The sequence below is a fragment of the Nansenia antarctica genome, assembly GCF_963989245.1.
Source record: "Nansenia antarctica genome assembly, chromosome: 17".
Lineage (NCBI taxonomy): Eukaryota > Metazoa > Chordata > Actinopteri > Argentiniformes > Microstomatidae > Nansenia > Nansenia antarctica.
Genome location: NC_137687.1, coordinates 8945206 through 8967582, shown reverse-complemented (window position 1 = coordinate 8967582; position 22377 = coordinate 8945206). Strand labels below are relative to the sequence as shown.

Sequence of the window (22377 nt, the reverse complement as noted above, 5' to 3'; positions counted from 1 at the left end):
TTGCTTGTGTAACATTAGCTAGTAGCTATCCATTTTTCACTCATACACTTAATTGTCTCGCCTGGTAAAATAAAGGTTTAAAAAAAACAAACAAAAAAAAACGCCATTTTGTTTATTTACGACTAACCGACGCATATTACGCTAACCGACGTATTGACGTAGTCGGTGACGTCGACGACGTCGAATAATCGTAACAGCCCTAATTGTGTTGACTACTACGTTTGACCAGGTAGGAAACGACACACAGACTGGAGTACAGTTCAGGCCACCGGAGGTATTTAATTAGAAAAGAAGAATTAACTGTTGTAGAACCCCCCTCCGCTGGAGGCTAAAGGGTGGCCGCAGGGATCCGTCTGGAAGTGGGACGGAGTGGAATAGCTTGGAATAGGAGTGGAATAGCTTGTCCAGTCCCGCTAACCTCTGCGTTGTGTATTAGTATGGATGACAAGAAGGTTGTGCTGTGGGTCTGTTCTTTTCTTGAAAGGGTCTCATCTCCTCTCTGTTCAGAGGTTAAAACAAATAATATTGCGTTAACAGGGACTCCCAGATCTCCTCCTCTATCTCTGTTCAGCAAGTGAATCAAAAGAGCTCAAAAAGTATATCATATACAATATACATTGTAGGCTGCTATTCATAAATTCAAATAAAACAAAACACCAATTCACAGAACCCACCGTATAAAATATACCGTAATACAAATTACAACACATCCACATACCTGTTCAGAGGTTAAAACAAATAATATTGCGTCAACTGCTCCCAGATTTCCTCCTCTATCTGAACAAAACATGCATGACGATTACACATTGTAAATAGCCGCGTGCAAAACGGGCGATACTCAGCCATTACCTTAGACTGGCTAGCAACAGGACACTTGGCTAGCTTAGACAGAATCAAAGAATATCTAACGTATTGTAAATGAAATACATGTAGCTGCCAACAGAATGACGCTTATGTACATGATGGTTTAAATTCTACATTTAGACAGCGAAACATTTCATTTCTCCCAATGTACGAATCCAATTCCCTAGAGCACGGCTCACCTCTGTTCAGCAAGTGAATCAAAAGAGAATGAGAGATGTCACTCTGACACTGTGTATGTTCAAAATCAGAAGTTTCTAAATAAAAGTCCATGTATCTAATATATACACTAAATCTCCCCTCTCATGCTTTATTTTCCTATAGAAAACTCAGACGACCAAACAGAGACAAACAAGGATTCCGCCCACCTTGCCACTGAGGAGAAGACGCGAAAAGAGTACCTCAAATCGCTGTTTGAAGTTCTTGTTGTGTTGGGGAAACAAAGCATTCCTTTGAATGGACATACAGAGGGGCAGGAGAGCAAGTTTCTCAATCCAAGCAACTTCCAGGCATTGTTGGAATACAGAATGAATGCTGGTGACGAAGCCCTCGGGAAAAGGTTTGAGTCAACCGTTATGAATACAGCGTGCTGCTCCCCTGCCCAGCAGAGTCAGATGATGGAGGTGTGTGAGAATTGCATCCGCGAGGTGCTCTTGGTGGAAGTCAGAGAGGGTCGCTTCTTCTCATTAGTCACGGACAATTTGGTCAAGATCTCAGGAGAGTGCCATCTCCCTATGTTTTTGCGATTTGTGGACCAGGCCAACTGCCTGCGGGAAGAGTTTATTGGATTCCTTCCATTTGAGGGAGACGAGGAGACTGTGACAGAGAGGCTGCTGTCTGAGGTGACTGAGAAGTGGGGCTTGAACATGGAATACTGCAGGGGACAGGCCCACTTCAGTTCTGGCGTGCATGCCAGCAAAATAAAAGCCATTGCCAACAAGCTGACAGAGAAGTACCCGACAGCATTGCGTACCCCAGGATCCAGCCGTGCCTTGAATTTCTCATTGGCAAATGGTATGGCACTGACAGGTGTTCAGATTGTCATTTCTACTTTTAAGAAGATTGAATCATTTTTCAATGACTCCCCTTCATTGCAGTCAGAGTTGGAGCATGCCATCTCTATTTTTTACCAGGGTAAGGAAGAGAAGGCGAATGAGCTTAAAGAGGCCTGTAACACCAACTGGACAGCACGACATGACGCATTTGAGCTAGCTGTTGATGTTCTCGAAGCTCTACTGCTCTGCCTGGATAGTATTCACGACAATGAAGATCTGAGATGGAGTGACCAAGTTACACATGAAGCCCTAGAGATTTCAGCGGCACTAGCTGATTTTGAGTTTGTTATGGCTTTGGTTGTGCTGAAAAGCACCTTGTCGTTCACACAGGCTTTTGGCAAGAATTTGCAAGGGCAAACGATGGATGTTTACTTCGCTGCAAACAGTTTGTCAGCTGTGTTGCACTCGCTGAAGGAAGTCTTTGATAACATTGATGTGTACCATGAGTTCTGGTTTGAAGAGGCCATCAACCTAGCTGCTGCCTTGGAGATCCCAGTAAAGGTTCCAAGGCTGTACACGAGAAAGCATCGTGCTGAAGGAGAGATCCGGCCAGAGATTTACTTTAAAGACCATTTAACGATCCCTGTGGTGAGCCATGTCATTCAAGAATTGAAGGACCTGTTCTCTGAAAGCCACCTCAAGGCTCTGAGATGTCTGTCGCTGGTTCCTGCTGTCATGGGCCAGCTGAAATTCAACACATCCGAGGAGGAAAGTGTGGATATGTACAGGAAAGACCTTCCAAATGCAGACACTCTCCCTGCAGAGCTGCATTGCTGGAGAGTGAAGTGGAAGCACAGAGGCAAGGAGGTCAATTTACCCTCCAGTGTCCATGAAACTCTACAGCTGTCTGATGTGAAGTTCTTCCCCAATGTGCTTGCCTTCTTGAGGGTGCTCGGCAATCTGCCAGTTCTGACTCAGGAAAACAATTGTGATACTGCTCGTAAACGCTTCAAGATGTACCTCGATAACACGCCTGACAAACACAGATCCAAGAGTCTTGCATTTCTGAACATACATTACGATGCCAGACATGACCTTGACTTCATCGTTGATACTTATATTAAAATGTACCCTGACAAATAAAATCCATTTGATGACTGAAGAAGTAGGCCTAAACATTCTAGCCTCTGAATTACTTCACTTGAGAAATTGTACATACTTCTTTCTGTTTTCAAACATTTGTTACCTCTGCACTGTTATTGAAGGTTTGATACATTTCGGGAACCTATGGTGAGAGACTAAAAGTCAACACGTTTTTTACCATGACAAAAAAAATATTTAGGTAAAATATATAATTAGATTTCAGTTACAGTGTAGTGTGTTTTGTTCTAATCAACGCAAACATGTTCATACAGTATGTTTGTGAGTGAATGTATCTGATTTAGGTATTTTGTTTAATTAAATATATGTGACTGGATGTAGATCTGTAAGATATTTCAGGTGTATTGTAAAATAACTGAATCTGTGTTTTAAACTATGCCCCCTCTGAATTGTAAAGTCAAGCAATCTGATTATTTCTGTATCTCTGTTGCTGTGTGTAAGTGTATAAATCTCAACAAAAAAAAAGGAATTCGTATTTTTTGTATATATATAATGGTCCAAGCAGGAATTGAACTGACAGAGCATGGCACTAGCAATGTTAACCTATCAGCTGAGCCACAGTGGACCACATTGAGGAGTGTGGCAATTCTCCTTCTAAATACACTATACGGACAAAAGTATTGGGACACACGAACATCACAACCATATGTGCTTGTTGAACTTCTCATTCCAAAACCATGGGCATTAATATGGATAAATGGTTGGTCTCATTTCATTTCATTTTTGGCATTTAGCAGATGCTTTATTCCAAAGCGACTTCCAATTGATACATTTGACTAAGCAAGTGAATCATCAATTTCACCAGTCGTAGCAGGAAGAGTAATCTAGCTCAGGCCAGGGGCCATTGGCAGTTGTCCTGATAGAAGAAGAAAGTTTTGGGGATGGGAGTTTGACACAGGAGAAACAGTACAAGGGGGGGGGGGGGGGTAGAAATCTTAGGAGACACACTATAGAGGAAAGCAGGTGTCTCAGGAGACACAGTGCTGAGGGGTAGTAGATGTCTCACGAGGAGCAGTTAAGGTGTAACCTGAAGAGATGGGTCTTCAGTCTCCGGTGGAAGATGGGGAGTGACTCTGCAGTTCTGACAGCCGTGGGAAGCTCATTCCACCAGCGGGGGTCCCACCTTTGCTGGTATAACAGCTTCCACTCTTCTGGGAAGACTTTATACTAGATTTTAGAATATGGTTGCCTAGCCCAGACCATGTGTCCACATACTTTTGTCCATATAGTGTACATTTTGTGGAATTGCATTTCACCCCTATGCTACTGGCATTCTTGATAACGATGCTTTCCCCTGTTGAAAACAAATATGGCTTTGATCACAACACAGTGACTTAATTGAAACCATTAATAGGGAATGAACACTTTCTTTTGCGCGTGCGCAATTGGGTGCGCACCTGCTCATTTTGGTAACCAAGATAATATTCCTATAATTCCCGTCGTGGATTACTAAAGTCATTACTGCTCTTCCAAGGACATACCTTGACTACTTGGGACTGCTACGGGTGATATTGAGGTTTTCATCGAGGGACGGTGAGGTGGTTTTTCTTTTCTTTGCATTGGAGACACAGTAGACGCTGGAGCTGTATTTGGAACAACCGTTAGTTGCGCTCCCGGTAAATGCTTTGGAATACATCGGGGAAAACTTTGTCTCTATAAATAGATACTACTAAATATATTTCAAACTTTTTATGCAGGCGAACCACCCCATGCATGGAAAGCATCTAGGCTAAACCGACGACGTATATAGAGGTAGTTAGTAGCTTTAGAGTTCGAGCTTCTCAATTTAAAAGGCATTTAATTCATACATTTTGCATATCACTTTTTTACTGTCGACAGATAGCTTGTTTATTTCTGTTCACAGAGAAGTGTTAGGTGGCAACCATGAACCAGACCGCAGGCGTAACCAACAACAACACATATCGGAGATGCTCCAAAGCAGGAAAGGTAAGGGAATTGTTTCTTTTGAAACCAAGACATTGAAACCGATTCATCTTGTGGCAGAAGTCTATCAATTGTGAAGCTGCACGTTATTGGGGGGAGGGGGGGGGACGACGACACAACTCTTAACCAATTAATTTGAACTGGGAAATATGATTACATTGATGCCTTCCAGCGTGCTTCCAAAACACTGGTAAGTTCAAGGCTACTTGCAAATTGCATTGTTCGGGTTTCCCTACATAAACAATGAGAATAGTGGCAGTGTCACTTTGCTGTGTAATGCAAAGCAATAACTCCCCTGCGGTGCGCGTTTGGAGGGAGCGACTCTGCCCGGAGCGCGCCAGTTGGTGATCTAAGCGCAGTCGTGAGCTTAGAATGATAAGGTTCTATCTCCGTTTAGAATTATATGGTTCTATCTCCGTTTAGAATGATACGGTTCTATCTCCGTTTAGAATGAGAAGGTTCTATCTCCGTTTAGAATGATAAGGTTCTATCTCCGTTTAGAATGATAAGGTTCTATCTCCGTTTAGAATTAGAAGGTTCTATCTCCGTTTAGAATTAGAAGGTTCTATCTCCGTTTAGGATAGTTCAGAGATATTGAGCGTCAAAGTTTTTACATTCCATTATGTTTTGTGAGATGGAACCTTTGTATTATTAATTACTAACTCAAAAATGTCAACATTTTAAAAATAACACCACACAGGCATTAATAAACACCTAATGGATCAGATTATGTAAAAAACTCAATTTTGACACAAATGGCGATAGAACCTTATAATTCTAACGTCACGTGTTGCTGCTACAAGGCAGTTCTGTCCCTTGGTTTGCTGCACCGTTCAATAACATGTCTATTGATCCGATGCATCCATGCCGTTATAACGCCTCAAAGTTGATCAATTTCTAACTGCAGGACGCATAGCCTTTACATTCACACTGTTTGTTGCTGGTTCAACAGTCACTGTTGGTATTAATGAATGGTCTTCAGCCTGTGTTAATGTGTGGTGAATTATCATCTTAACCCTGAGTTGTCCTTATAAGCTTGGTAATTGTGTGGTAACGTAATTGGGTCATTTTATAGAAATGTTGCAAAAAAACATATCCAATCAACAATGTGTCAGGTACCTTTACCTGCTAACAGAACATGTGTTGAGTAATTCATTTTTATTATATTTCCGACAATTCTTAAGAGTCCCTTAAGTTGTCACAACCCGAAACACAGAGAAGACATTTAAATGAAGACAGAATCTTTAGCAATGTTTCAAACGTTGTCCTTTGATACATTTCATGACGGAATTTTCAAACAATCAATTAAGCCTTACTTTTTGAGAATACATCCCCATTGTCTCTCAGTTATACAGTTTGTACAAAACCTTGACTTAAAAAGTAATGGATGGATTGTCATTTTCCTCTAACTACTCTTCGGCAGTGACATCATGGTTGCAGCAAATAAATGTGTTGTTTGGGAGAAATCAGAACAAACTTAATTTAATATCAAAAGGACATTTAACTTTTGTATTTTTTTGACCGGGGACGCAATTTGCACCCTTTCTGTAAAAAGAAACTGTCCTACTAGTAACAACATTTGTAACACATACAGACAGGTAATGGTATTGATTTCTTAGGCACTAGCCAGTGCTGCCACTCCCTCCCTCCTTCCCTCCCTCCCTCCCTCCCTCCCTCCCTCCCTCCCTCCCTCCCTCCCTCCCTCCCTCCCCCCTTCCCCATTGTTGTTAACGTAGTTGCTCACATGTTTCCATTTTCTTGCCATAGATTTGATGCAGTCAAGTGATTTCCCTATAGCAGTCTTTTCACAACATCTTCCCTCTAAAGATGTTTTTTCTGTAGTACAGTTTTTTTACCCATATTATGGAACTGCTTCTATGTGGACACCAGTCACCAGGGATGGGGGGGGGGGGGGGGAGAGAGAGGAGAGGGATGGGGGTGGAGGAGAGAGGAGAGGGATGGGGGTGGAGGAGAGAGGAGAAGGATGGGGGGAAGAGAGAGAGAGAGAGAGAGAACGGGAGAAGAAGGGAAAGAGATCTGATTGAGCATGTGCCTAATGAGACCATTAGGGGGGAGACAGGAGCTCGGGTGAGGAGGGCCTCTCTGGTTCCCCTCACATCTGGCTGTGTGTCAGCACGCTGGGTTCACATTAACTGCTACCAGCAGGAGAGGAACTAGAACAGACGGAAGCTATGTTCCAATATGCACACATGGCATTCCATTTAGAACCCAGACGCATTGCCTCCGTCCCGAGGTTAGTCCGATACAACAATGCTACTAATAAAAACCTGAAACTCTCAAGACACTTTTATGCCTCAAGCCAAAAATATCCATTTGAGCAGTCTTGGCCCACAGCAGGCCTAGATCATCTGCTAAAAGTAACACATGTTGTTATTTGATTGCTAGTTGTGTCTATTTTAAAACTCAAAGCTCAAGAGGATTTCTGTGTTTGGTCTCTGTCTCTCTAGCCGTTCTATTTGCAGGCTTGTTGACAGAGATGGTTCGTCATAGATTAATTATACACTCATTAGGACCGCTGCATTTTGTAGTTTGTTTGTTATGGGGCGGCTGTGGCGCAGGAGGTAGAGCCGGCGTCTAAGGATCGCAAGGTTGGCAGATCAGCGGTTCGAACCCCGGCTGGCCACATGTCGAGGTGTCCTTGGGCAAGACACTTAACCCCAAATTGCGCCCAATGAGCGGGCCGGTGCCTTGCATGGTAGCTTGCCGCCATTGGTGTGTGAATGTGTGTGTGAACGGATGAATGAGAGGCCGTTGTAAAGCACTTTGGAATAAGGCGCTATAGAAGTCAGTCCATTTACCATTTGTAGTACTCCCAGAAGGAAATTCACCTCATCTCATACTGTAGTGGTCATCATCTGAAAAAGAGAAAATGAAAACATATGAGTGTGTTGGAGTCATGTACCATCTTTGGTCGTTATTGAGGAGCGATAGTTGACAGTATTGAACCATTAGCATGGTCAATATTGCAGTTAGCTCGATGCTAATGAAGCTGGCTGTTTTCTTAGCATGACATTCTTAACACTAGAATAGCCGTGGGTGGGGTCATTTGACCCTGTGAGTAAAATAAATGTTATATCTTTGCACTCGATCAAATTTCAGGACCCTCCTTTCGTGACTTTTCCTAGATGTGTGCGTTCTAACACCCAGTGTCCTTACATTTTCAAAATCACATCAGGATAAGCTAGTATGAAGCTATTTTGCAGTTTTTCTGTGTAGGAGGCAGGCTAATTTACAAGTGGCCAACTAGTGATCTTTGTGTGTAAATAGCAGCTTGAGCATTGTAAAGACTGTGGTCATTTGACCCCCAAGGCGGCTCTTACAGTAGGTAAAAAAAGGCACGACTGTTCTATTAAGCAGTCATGTGGGCTTCTGGGATACAAAGTGACATTTGGCGAGGCAGCTCACCTCATGCCCGGATGGATCTCTGCGGAGGTGACCTTTAATACAGATCAGCATGACATCACTTATCACCCCCCCCCCTCCCCCCCGCATCACTGTCTTCTCTTTCTGTTCATCCTCATTCCCTTGCTGCATTTCAACAGTCTGAAGTGGCTTTCTTACTTTCTTTGTCTCCTTTCCTTCATCTGCACACATCTGAAGACACAGATCAAAGCATTATGGAGGAGTGCTGCATTTCAACAGTCTGAAGTGGCTTTCTTACTTTCTTTGTCTCCTTTCCTTCATCTGCACACATCTGAAGACACAGATCAAAGCATTATGGAGGAGTTGTGGGGGTAGTAGATGTCTCAGGAGACACAGTGCTGGGGGGTAGTAGATGTCTCAGGGGGAGCAGTTTCAGGTGTAACCTGAAGAGATCTTACAGTGCCAAGGTAGTTTTTACATGTCATAATGGTATTGTTTGCATGTGATGTTCACTGTAACAGAAACAACCACTAGAGGGCGCCATAGGAGTGTGCAAACAGCACGTCTGCTCTGCCTGCCTGCTTAGAGAACCTTCTACTCAGCCCAGGAGCTGAGGTGAGGCTACACCTTAACTGCTCCTCCTGAGACATCTACTACCCCCCAGCACTGTGTCTCCTGAGACATCTACTACCCCCCAGCACTGTGTCTCCTGAGAGATCTACTACCCCCCAGCACTGTGTCTCCTGAGACATCTACTACCCCCCAGCACTGTGTCTCCTGAGAGATCTACTACCCCCCAGCACTGTGTCTCCTGAGACATCTACTACCCCCCAGCACTGTGTCTCCTGAGACATCTACTACCCCCCAGCACTGTGTCTCCTGAGACATCTACTACCCCCCAGCACTGTGCCTCCTGAGACATCTACTACCCCCCAGCACTGTGCCTCCTGAGACATCTACTACCCCCCAGCACTGTGTCTCCTGAGACATCTACTACCCCCCAGCACTGTGTCTCCTGAGACATCTACTACCCCCCAGCACTGTGTCTCCTGAGACATCTACTACCCCCCAGCACTGTGTCTCCTGAGACATCTACTACCCCCCAGCACTGTGTCTCCTGAGACATCTACTACCCCCCAGCACTGTGTGTCCTGAGACATCTACTACCCCCCAGCACTGTGTCTCCTGAGACATCTACTACCCCCCCAGCACTGTGTCTCCTGAGACATCTACTACCCCCCAGCACTGTGTCTCCTGAGATACCTGCTTTCCCCTATACTGTGTCTCCTAAGACTTCTACTTCCCCCTTGTTCTGTTTCTCCAACAAACAAACAAAAACGTTCTTCTTCTATCACGACGACTGCCAATGGCCCCTGGCCTGAGCTAGATTACTCTTCCTGCTACGACTGGTGGATTGATGATTCACTTGCTTAGTCAAATGTATTGATTGTAAATCGCTTTGGAATAAGGCGTCGGCAAAATGCCCAAAATGTAAATGTAAATCCAGAATCCAGTCAAGAGTCAAGTGTGTTGGGGTCTTCAGTTGCAATGATACACATGTATGACATACCAACTTTTACAGTGCCACGGTAGTTTTTACATGTCATAATGATATTGTTTGGCTCATTATATTCAACCTAACGGAAACAACCACTAGGGGGCCCCATAGGAGTGTGTAAGCAGCCTACAGGCCGCATCAAGCCCAGGGGTTCCCAAACGGTTTTTGCTTGTGACCCCAAATTGACATGAATAATTTCCTGTGACCCCAGCACCTTGATTGCGGGCTAGTTGCCATGCCAACACATAATAATGACATCCTAGTGTATTATAATGGCCTAGAATATGCTCTAATTTGTTGGATTTGATCACAGAAAACTGCTGAAATCAAGGCTACAGGTACAATACACAGACATTGTTTGTCTTCATATACGAAAAAAAAAAAGTGTCTTATTTATAGAATCATAGAGATTAGTTAGATTTTCTCAGGCCGCCCCGATTTGAAATCAGGGTACCTCCACATGGGCTCCCGACCCTACATTTGGGAAGTGCTGATCTAGTCTAATGGGTCTTCCTCTCCATGTCTTCTCTCCTCCTCATCTTTACTGATATGATAACATCATCTTAGTGAAAGCAACATGAAGGACATCTATGTGAAGAGAGCGAAATTGAGTTTAAATTTCCAATAACCCCCCCCCCCCTGCCCCCAAAATGGACTTGCATTGTTGGACATTAGAATAGAATGTTAGAATGTTTTATTTGCCATGCAATCAACTTTGTCAGTCAATTCTTTGAATCTGTTAGTTTTTGCTCCGGGCACAGGGTCAGCCATAGTCGGCGCCCCTGGAGCAATTAGGGGTTAAGTGCCTTGCTCAAGGGCACATGCAGCTCCCTCCTGAGGCGGGGATCGAAAATGTAAAGGTTTAGCCTATTTTCATGTTTAAGTGAAATATCGTTTTACCCTGAGATGTCCTCATTGAAGGCCAGTCGTAAAAACTTGTCTGTTTCACACTTTACTACAGCAGCACAGGCTAACAGTTAGTCATAGTCATAGTCCATTTTATTTCAACACGCACCAAACTACAACCGGTTTAGGGCGCCCTGGGCGCGGACTCTAAAACAGAGAGAAAACATGATAACACAGACGGGTAAGGACAACAACATAAACATGGAGGACGTCCAACATTCATAACCGCACTCATTCAAAGACAGACATTCATAACCGCACACATTTAAAGACAGACATTCATAACCGCACTCATTCAAAGGCAGACATTCATAACCGCACACATTTAAAGACAGACATTCATAACCGCACTCATTCAAAGACAGACATTCATAACCGCACACATTTAAAGACAGACATTCATAACCACACACATTTAAAGACAGACATTCATAACCACACACATTTAAAGACAGACATTCATAACCACACACATTTAAAGACAGACATTCATAACCGCACACATTTAAAGACAGACATTCATAACCGCACACATTTAAAGACAGACATTCATAACCGCACACATTTAAAGACATACCTTCATACTATAACACATCAGGTCTCAGTAGCCTAGTTCACGATAGAACAGTTAGCAGCAGCTTCTCCAAAAGACAGGATGTGGATGGACCCTAAGCTAGCATCGTTTAAATAACATGGCAAAATCTCCTCAGAGAAACAAAAAAGAATATTTTTTTACCTTTTCAGAAACAGTGCTGCGGGTTGTTTCTGTGTATATTGACTTGTGTTATTCAGTGGAGGCTATACATGACTGCATGATTAATGGGACATCAAAAAGTTCTGAGAGCATGTCTAATCACCACTAGGTCGCCATGAAAGCAATGTTGTGGAGTTTATAATAATAATAATTCTCTCTCTCTCTCTCTGTTCTCTCCCTCTCTCTCCCTCCATCTCTCCCCCTCTCTCTCCCTCCCTCCCTCCCTCTCTCTCTCTCTCTCCCTCCATCTCTCCCCCTCTCTCTCCCTCCCTCCCTCCCTCCCTCTCTCTCTCTCTCTCCCCCTCCTTCCCTACCCCTCTCTCTCCCTCCCTCTCTCCCTCCCTCCCTCCCTCTCTCTCTCTCCCTCCCTCCCTCCCTCTCTCTCTCTCCCCCTCCCTCCCTCCCTCTCCCCCTCCCTCCCTCCCTCCCTCCCTCTCTCCCTCCCTCTCTCTCTCTCTCTCTCTCCCTCCCTCCCTCCCTCCCTCCCTCTCTCTCTCTCTCCCTCCATCTCCCCCCTCTCTCTCTCCCTCCCTCCCTCTCTCTCTCTCCCTCCCTCTCTCTCTCCCTCCCTCCTTCCCTCCCTCTCTCTCTCTCTCTCTCCCTCCCTCCCTCCCTCCCTCTCCCAACCCACAGACTGACACAAAAGACAACGGGGTACAGAAACTATCCCTGTGATAAACCGAATCTAGCGGTTACATACTGCCATGTGCGACCATGTAAACTGTGTCACCATAGTGACCATAGTGTCACTGGGACAGCCTTCTGTATATTCTCTAAGGTGATGCAGAACTTATTTCTTCACAAAAAGTGAAGTGTTTTAACTAAAAATATCTAGACTGAACTCAACTGAGATACATGGAGTCCTATTCTGCAGATAATGGACCTATCGCTAAGCCACGCCCCGAAATAGAAATTGTCCAATCATATCACAGCAAAAGTCACGACAGACAGAAAACTCGGGATAAACAACTCGCTAATATCTGATGGTGAAAAGCTTCTACACGAAATATTCTTGTCATCTTTAAAAAAAAACATGTCTATTACTTGCTGTGGTAAATCAGAAATCAGAAACCGCCATTTGTAAGTCATTGAATGTCATTCAGTCACGGTCGGTCAGTCAGTCACGGTCAGTGAAGCGTTGTTTGTTTGTCCGAGTTTTCAAAGGGGGCGTGGCTTAGCGATAGGTCAATCTTTTCCGCCAATTACAGGCCAACTGATTCAAACCAAAGGTATAATAACCTCTATAATGTAATAGGAGTGCATGATCATCACAAAAGCCTAAGAGAGGTCACTATAGAGGGCTGGTCAATTCTGTTTGTCATTGAGATCTCAATGTAATTTATTTACAACTAGGGAAGCAGCAGAGATGCTGTGTCTAAATCCTAAAATGTGACTGGTGCACTTTTAAACGACCGTTTAAAAAGGATTTTGTTCAAAAGGACCATATCTGCGAATCGATCAGGGTCAAGAACGTTTTGAGATAGGGCTGTAATTACTCAAACCGCTGGGCTCGTTCCCCTAATGAAGAGGGAGTACGCTGGCCGCCTTCCGTACTTGGAATGGGACCAGAGAGAACTGGCATATTCAAAATATGAGCCAGAGTTTATTAATCTATTAAATGAGATTAGATTCAACTTTATTGTCATTGCAGAGTACAAGTACCAGACAACAAAATGCAGTTTAGCATCTAACCAGAAGTGCAAATGGTGATGTAAAACATGAAATAGGGATATAAAACATGATATAAAAACATGACGGTGATAGTGATAGGTACATTATGTCAAGTACGGTAGTTAGAGGTAGATACAGTTATGAGCTATGTACAGTATGGTATGTACAGATGTATAAATAGTGGCTATATCAAAGTAGGTATGGGCAATGTACAAAAATAGTTAGAGCTATGCTTCAGCACACATTCGTAGGTGAATAATTAATAGGGCTGAGAGCTGCAGGTGATATGGAACAAGCATGTGAACTTGTGTAGTACTTTTTAACATAAACATACACAACTTCAACATCAAACACTTAGAGAATATCGGGTCATTGTCAGCCGAGGGGCAGCTGTCAGGCTGTCAGGCTGTCAGGCTGTCAAGTCTGAACAGGATAACTAGCCTGGGTATCGGCCTTCTCAGGGGCCATGTCAGTTCTGGCCCAGAGACGACTTCACGCCTTCCCTGAGCTCAGCAACCTGTCAATAAGCGCTCTGTCAGCACCTCCAAATCACTCCGCTCCGGGTCGGAGTTCAACAACTAACCGCTTGTTGTTCTCTCTTAATTTAGCCGTCAGTCCATCTGTTGCGGCTAGCCCCCGCGGCTAGCTCTGCTAGCTCCTCGCAGAGGTGTAAAATGTCAGGTCGGAGCTTTGCGATCTGTTCACATTTACCTCAGATAATCTTCTCCCATTTGGCAGCCGGCCTTCATCCACTTGCCTTCCTCCACCATAAGCATTTCACATAAGAGTTGGCTGGGCGAAGCCCCCATGAGCATAGTAATAATAATTTATAATCACTTTTTATTTGTATAGCGCTTTTTCCTGCAAACGTTGCAGCTCAAAGTGCTCCAATCATTATATAATCATACTTTTAATTATTTAGTCATTTAAAGGCAATATTAAAAAGATGGGTTTTTAGTCTTGACTTGAACATATTTGCTGAGGTTGCATCCCTAATGTAAACTGGCAGCCTCACCAAATCTCTTCTTTTGGAAAACCAGCGTCAGAAGACCTGAGAGCTCTATTGGGCTGATATGCTAGAAAAAAAAGGTCTTTCAGATATTCTGGTGCTGTGCCAGTGAGAGCTTTATAAACACTTCCAAGCTTTGCCATTTGAGCTAAAAACACAGTAGCTGAATAGAACTGCTATTAATTCAAATCAAAGCGTGGTGAAAGAAGGCGAGAAAAGCAGAAGGATGATACAAACAACCTTTGGCTAAAGACAAACTAATTAAACTACAAACAAGTGAGGTAGAATTTCTTTTTTTACTACATAATTACAATGTCATAATGAGATAATATAAGTAGATTTAATTATTTTTCCACAGCTGGGACACACATAAAAAGCCTCTCACAATGAATATGTATGAACTGGTGTGCAATGAAAAATGTATGGCCTATACAAGGTGACCATCGAGTGAAAGTATATATTGGACTTTTATCAGTCAAACAATTGAATCCAAATAGTGAAAATACCACCACTCATCCGCGATCAGACTTTGCTGAGGTGCTGGAACTGAAGAGTATCAGTAAGTGCAAAATAAGCTTTTGGTCATAGACCTTCTTTAGGCATCAGTCAAACAATTTAAAAAGGCTTCTAGGCTTCTCTGGATACTATCTATTCACATTTGTATGTATATATATATATACTGTATATATAAATGACATGTAGTGTATAGCCTAAATATCCAGTTCAACAAAGGAGTTTTCGAAAACAATCTTTTAACTTGGGAGTCCAGAAGTGAAACTGAAAGGGCGTTGGTGGTTGAGGTTGTCCTTCTTAATTACACAGGCCTTGTTGGACCAACGACAACGCAAAACATCCGTGGATGTCGGCCAAGTATCGACCTACGTTCTCATTAGGCGGTCGGCCCCGTTGTAGAGCATAGTTATCACTCCTGAGGCGCACACCAGGGTCCCCCACCAGGACCATGTAAATGACCATTGATCTCTGAGGAGAGCAGTTAAGGTAGGGTGGCGGTAGAGTGCCCATCTCAATCATCTTTACCCTCCTAATTGTTGTGCTTTTGAAGTGCTCTCATTCTCGTTAGCCCCCCGCTAGGCGCTAGGTACTTTCTTCTACACATGAAGGGATAAGAGGGAGGATTATGTCACTAACCAAGTTGAACCACTGGCCAAGATATCCAGCGTTGCCCTCTTTATCTTTTATGGAATTATTATATTAGGTTGGATTTCAGAAATAATAGGAACTACTGCTGTTTGCTGTTTAATATCAATCAGTGTTATTATCACTTAACCCAGGATGTTGGGGATGACTACTGCTCATTGTCTCTTTCTAAAAATATATATTTTAAAATAATATTGTATAATATGTGCTTACAGAGCATGCAGGTTTAGTCAAGTGATGCAGAGCATAATGTGAAAAAATATATATACATCCTGAGCCCCATTAATACTGCTATTATACTGTATATGCATATTGTAGGACTCCTGTGTTATGCTTGATAAATGGTAAATAGACTGACTTGTCGTGCCTTATTCCAAAGCGTTTTACAACGGCCTCTCATTCACCCATTCACACACACATTCACACACCAATGGCGGCAAGCTATACCACGCAAGGCGCCGGCCTGCTCATTGGGAGCAATTTGGGGTTCAGTGTCTTGCCCGAGGACACTTCAAGGACATGTGGCCAGCCGGGGCTCGAACCGCCGATCTGCCGACCTTGCAATCATTAGACGGCCGGCTCTAGCTCCTGAGACACAGCCTCCGCTCATACGTTTGCCCCATAGGTTTGCCTGGTTAGATCAATTCAACAAAGGCACCAGGCAACAGTTAGATTAGCCTTAGTTTTTTGACTGTACAGTAGTGTATGTCGATTTATCTTATGCATGCATTATTGGCTGCTACTGTAAAAGCGCTGTGGCAGCACATCTGTGTAACACTGCCCACACACTTCATCATCAGGGGCTGGAGCCATGCTCTGCTTTGTGGAGCTGAAGCTTGTTAGAACACACTGTGCCAGGGGTGGTCTCTGAAGAAGACGAGGGACCATTATTGTGTTGCCAACACACTCTGTTGGCAGCAAACACACACACACACACACACACACACACGCACGCACGCACACACATACACACTCAAACACACACACACACACACACACACACAATGTGCAAGCATCTGCCAGAGCAGTTGTGGACCCTTTCTTTTTTTGACACCTGCTTTAGTTCAGTTCACACACACGAGAGAGAGAAGAGAGAGAGAGAGAGAGAGAGAGAGAGAGAGAGAGAGAGAGAGAGAGAGAGAGAGAGAAGGAGAGAGAGAGAGAGAGAACGGTATCTCAATGTCCCTGTGTCGTTCATGATGTTCTCACAATCACACAATCACACAATCCCACATCCACCAGACAAACTGAATCAGTGTCAGCCAGAGAGAGAGAGAGAGAGAGAGAGAGAGAGAGAGAGAGAGAGAGAGAGAGAAAGTAGCTAGTACACTATCTCAAGGTCTCTGTTGTGTTGCTCATGATGTTTGGCCTCTCTCCGACAACTTTATGCCCGCCCGGCGTCTCTCGGGGATGATTGACAGGGCGGGGAGTGTAATGCTATGAGTCACTGGGGGGCGACTGACTGAACGCCTGCCACGGCAGAACGCTCGGGTCATGACAGAACCGGCGACGGATCAGACGGATCATAACCAGTCAACGAGGCCCGCCCCGGACAGACAAATGGAGCCACACAGCAGTGAACAGCTGTGACGAGAGGAGGGAGAGAAGGAGGGAAGCGGAGGGTGGTGAGAGGAGAGGAGAGAGGGAGGAAGAGAAAAAGATGACATTTCGTTAGCCTCATAACATGCTGGGTGAGTTAGAGATAAGAACACATATGGTTAGCCTCGTAGCATAATCGCCTAAGTCACGATTCAGCCATCTTTGTATGTAGTGTCAAAACCCTAGTGTCAAGAGATGACTTGGGCAGACAGTGATTTTTGGAATGTAACAAGCATTCTGATAGGCTGATGGCATCGTAGGCAATAATGCACAGTGAATCAGCAGTGTTAGGAGAGTAGAGTTAGGCAGATATCTCAATTTGGCCAAAATATGACTTTTATGCTATGAGGCTAACGATTTTTTTGTAGAAAAGATTACAATTCTACCTAACCTACCAGGGTAGCCTACCTAAAGGGTAAGGTGGGGGGTAGTTTATATATTGCTTATTATACCTATCCACTCCCTTTAGATCTACAGGAGGGGGTGATGGCTAGGGGATGATTAAAAATGTAGCAACAGAGTGGCAGCATGCTGAGCTTCGAGAGAGATGTAGGTCTAGGTGTAAGTTTGCCCTCTGCTGGGCAAAAGACTATGTGAAGTGAGACTCATGGAGCCCAACATAAACACTTCAGTCAGAGAGATGCACTGTGATGTACTCAGATCCATGGTTTCGCAGTTCCCTGGACAAAATTGCAGTTTTAAATTGGACTAACTTTGAAAATTGAAAAATGTCAGACTTTTTAAAAAATAGTCCTAGACTTTCTTTCACTAATCAGGGTTTAATAAATCTGATTTCCAGAATGAACATTTTTGGCTAATCTAGAACTAAATAAATGTAATCAATCTTAAATTAGACTGAAGTGGGTTTAATTACTAATTAGTCAATGAGAGTCAGTGTTGGGAAATGCAGAGGGCAGCTACAATCTAGTCCAGTGTTAACACTAGAACAGCCACGGGTGGGGTCATTAACACTAGAACAGCCACGGGTGGGGTCATTAACACTAGAACAGCCACGGGTGGGGTCATTAACACTAGAACAGCCATGGGTGGGGTCATTAACACTAGAACAGCCGTGGGTGGGGTCATTAACACTAGAACAGCCACGGGTGGGGTCATTAACACTAGAACAGCCATGGGTGGGGTCATTAACACTAGAACAGCCGTGGGTGGAGTCATTAACACTAGAACAGCCACGGGTGGGGTCATTAACACTAGAACAGCCATGGGTGGGGTCATTAACACTAGAACAGCCACGGGTGGGGTCATTAACACTAGAACAGCCATGGGTGGGTTCATTAACACTAGAACAGCCGTGGGTGGGGTCATTAACACTAGAACAGCCACGGGTGGGGTCATTAACACTAGAACAGCCATGGGTGGGGTCATTAACACTAGAACAGCCACGGGTGGGGTCATTAACACTAGAACAGCCATGGGTGGGGTCATTAACACTAGAACAGCCATGGGTGGGGTCATCAACACTAGAACAGCCACGGGTGGGGTCATTAACACTAGAACAGCCATGGGTGGGGTCATTAACACTAGAACAGCTGTGGGTGGGGTCATTAACACTAGAACAGCCGTGGATGGGGTCATTTGACCCTGTGAGCACACATTTTAAAAATATCTTTGCACATACATTTCAGGACCCTCCTTTCATAACTTTTCCGAGATATGTGCGTTCTACCACCCAGTATCCTTACATTTTAAAAATTACATCAGGATAAGCTAGTATAAAGCTATTTTGCAGTCTTTCTGTGTAGCAGGCAGGCTAATTAGTGGTCTTAAATAGCAAATAGCAGCATCCCATTGTAAAGACTATGGTTTTGACCATAGACAATAGACCATTTGACCCCCGAGGCGAGGGGTCTTATAGTAGGTTAAAAAAGGCACGGCTGTTCTAGTGTTCAGAGGTTTTATCTGCTTTTTAATTTAATTAGTGTTGAATATATACAGACTGCACTTCAGGTTTTCTCTTTCTTGGCTTCTGTAGCAGAATCGTCAGCTTCAAGGTTGGATTATTATTTCAAATTAACTACATTTTAATGTTTCCTTTTCATCTGCCTCCGTTGTCTGGGCTGCTCCTGACTTTAATTAAACTCTGTCTGGGAATCCAGCCCATGCACTTGGTAGTTGTCCATAGTACAATATCCCTTAGTCATTGTTTATCACGTTGGTCTAGATATCACCCAAAAATCTGCCGGAACAATACACTTTAGATACATTTGGATCCGATATGACTTCCATGTAGTTGATCCAGCTGTTGTATGTAAACGTGTTGAGTGTATAGTAACTATAGTGACACAGAGTGGCTTAGTTGGATAACGTGTAGCAGAGATCTGCACATCGTTAGCCACGTAGCATAACTGCTAATGACTAAGTCATATTTTGGCCAAATTGAGATGTCTGCCTAACTCTACTCTGCTAACACTGCTGATTCACTGTGCATTATTGCCTTATACGCCACCGGCGCCCCCCTCCCCTCTCTGGAAGAGCTGCACAACACACGCTGCCTCAGGAAGGCCTCCAAGATCTCCAGGGACCCGACCCACCCTGGGTACGAACACTTTACCCGGCTGCCCTCGAAAAGGCGGTTCAGGACCTTGGCCGCAAGGACAAACAGACTGAAGAACAGCTTCTACCACAGGGCCGTCCAGGCCCTGAACACAGCAAAGACCTAGGTTCTGGGCCCTGGACAGTCTGGACGGATTGATGGCAGCTGCTGGACTGAAAAAATCAGGTGTAGTGCTGAGGCACAAATATGTACATTTCAAGCCTGCAAACTGCGACACTTTAAATAAATGTGCAATAACACTATTGTGCAATATGACAACCCTAGTCGTCTATCTGTACAGTATAGTATAGTGGATAGTGTACATAGCCTTTATTTATGTAAACCAGCTCCTTCCCTTCTTGTGTTTTTTTTTTAAGTTTTTTTTTTTTTCTTTTCTTTCCTAACACCAGGGGAGCCACCCCTCCTAAATTTCGTTGTTTGGTACCTGTACTGTAGCAATGACAATAAAGACCATTCATTCATTCATTCATCAGCCTATCAGAATGCTTGTTCATTCCAAAATCACTATCTGCCCAAGTCATCTCTTTGACATCAGGCATTTTTGACATTACATACAAAGATGGCTCGGCTGACCACAAGTGAAGCATGACTTAGGAAATTATGCTATGAGGCTAACGATATGATGCAACATACTTGGTTTGGTCAGAGATGTAACACTGTAAGATAGGACAGATGTAACACTGTAAGATAGGACAGGGTTGGCAGATCAGCGGTTCGAGCCCTGGCTGGCCACCTGTTGAAGTAATAATAATAATAATATCTTAGATTTATATAGCGCCTTTCCCAAACCCAAGGACGCTTACGTCGTCCTTGGGCAAGACACTGAACCCCAAATTGCTCCCAGTGAGCGGGGCCGGCGCCTTGCCATGGTAGCTTGCCGCCGTCGGTGTGTGAATGTGTGTGTGAATGGGTGAACGAGAGGCCGTTGTAAAGTGCTATATAAGTGCAGTCCTTTTACCATTTCCCATTATATGTAAAAACTGTAAGATAGGAGGACAGCCAGACCAATTTGTCATCTTTTATTCATTATGTCCTTGTTTTGTGTTTTTTCTTCCTCTTCCTCATGAAAGGCCAAATCAGAATAAAGATCAAAGATCCTCTCTCCAGCCGCTCATTCTGTTTGATCGCGGGGTATTGCCAAGACGTCACTGCCAACATAATTAACTGGACTGGAAAACACTGATAAACAACAAGGGCTGTTTTTCCCTCTTTCTGTTTTCAGCAAAACAGATATACAACAGTGTTGTGTTGTTCCCCTGAGACACGACCGACATGCTGTGTGTGGCCCAGGCGAGCGCAGGGAAGCCTAGTGATTTACAGGGCAAGCAGAGATTCTGGATTGTTGCCTGTTGTTGCCTGTTGTAGTCGATAACGGCTAGTATGCTAGTGTACAATAATATCGCAGTGCATTACTATAAAGTAGAACTTTTTTAAATGTCAGTGTTATTGGAGCAATTAGCCTCCAGCAGGAGCCAACCTGACTAGGAATACATTTGAAAGAATCTAATAAACAAGTATTAAAAAAAAACAAAAAAACATTGGCGTAGGCTTACACTCCCCCCAATGTAATCTCTGCTCATGCCCAGGAGCGGTAATGATTTGAAATATGGTAGTAATTTCCCTCCCATTTAGTGCCTTGATTGCATAATATCTACCCCGGCATGACTTTGCATATTGTTTGTGTGAGAGAGACATGTTCCCACTTCCCATCCCTAGCGTACCTGCGATCCGCAGCTAGACTGTAATTGAAATGCATAGCATGTCCGTCCCCACAGCATAGGCCGTCTTCATAACTGCTGGCTGGCAAGGATTTTATTGACTTATCCGCGAATCACTGGTGTATATCCCATCACACGAGCCTCAGTCTGCCCCGCGTGTCCCAGGCCGTTAAAACAGATGATTTGTGGGGTATTATGGCTGAACCCCGCTGGTGTTAGACACGGCCTCGGAACGAGCTGTCGTTCCACTCGACAATGTACGCTCGCTTTTTCCGAACATAAACAACGTATTTTATTGGCCCGTAGTCGGTTATGCACTTCCAATCAATGCTTAGTAAATCAAACCCAGAGGCATGCAAACACGTAGAGCTGCATGCTACACAGCACACTGCCCTGCCAGGACCCCGGACTAGGATAACGGGTCTTATGGGGCCTCTTCTCTCCTCTCCTCTCCCATACTCTCCTCTCCTCTCCTCTCCCCTCCCATACACTCCTCTTCTCTCCCCTCCCATACTCTCCTCTCCTCTCCCCTCCCATACTCTCCTCTCCTCTCCCATACTCTCCTCTCCTCTCCTCTCCCACCCTAACCCTAACCCTAAGGCGTGGAGTGCAGTGGCCTCTTGTTTTCACTTGTTCCCACGGTAACAGATGTCAAGGGTCGCGTTGAGGGTTGCTGTCAGAGTGGAGGGATTTGGTGTGGAGATAAATACATAATATATACATACATAATATACATATATACATACATAATATACATACACGGTACACTATATATATGTTACGGTACATGTGGGAATGCGGTACATGTGGGAAAACTAGGGTTAGGGTTAGGTGCTACGGTGCTAGGGTTAAGGTTAGGGTTAGGGGTAGGGGTAGGGTTAGGGTTAGGATTACGGTTAGGGTTAGACATGCCAGCATGTACCAAGCCGTAGCACTTAACCCTAACCCTAGTTTTCCCACATGTACCGTATTCCCACATGTACCGTAACATACATACATACATACATACACTGAACAAGAATATAAACGCTCCCTCAAAACTTGCAACATCTGTAGCATTGTGCTGTGTGATAAAAATGCATGT

The 22377-nt window shown here is 44.1% G+C and overlaps 1 protein-coding gene across 1 annotated transcript; it reads left to right on the top strand.

Annotated features, from left to right (window-relative positions):
- Positions 1–1336: 1336 nt before the first annotated feature.
- On the top strand, positions 1337–2999 carry LOC308172358 (52 kDa repressor of the inhibitor of the protein kinase-like; the record flags this gene model as incomplete). Its single annotated transcript, XM_080547270.1, has 1 exon — positions 1337–2999. Exon 1 carries the CDS (start codon positions 1389–1391, stop codon positions 2997–2999), a length of 1611 nt encoding a protein of 536 aa, XP_080403396.1. The 5' UTR covers positions 1337–1388.
- Between the last annotated feature and the right edge of the window lie 19378 nt (positions 3000–22377).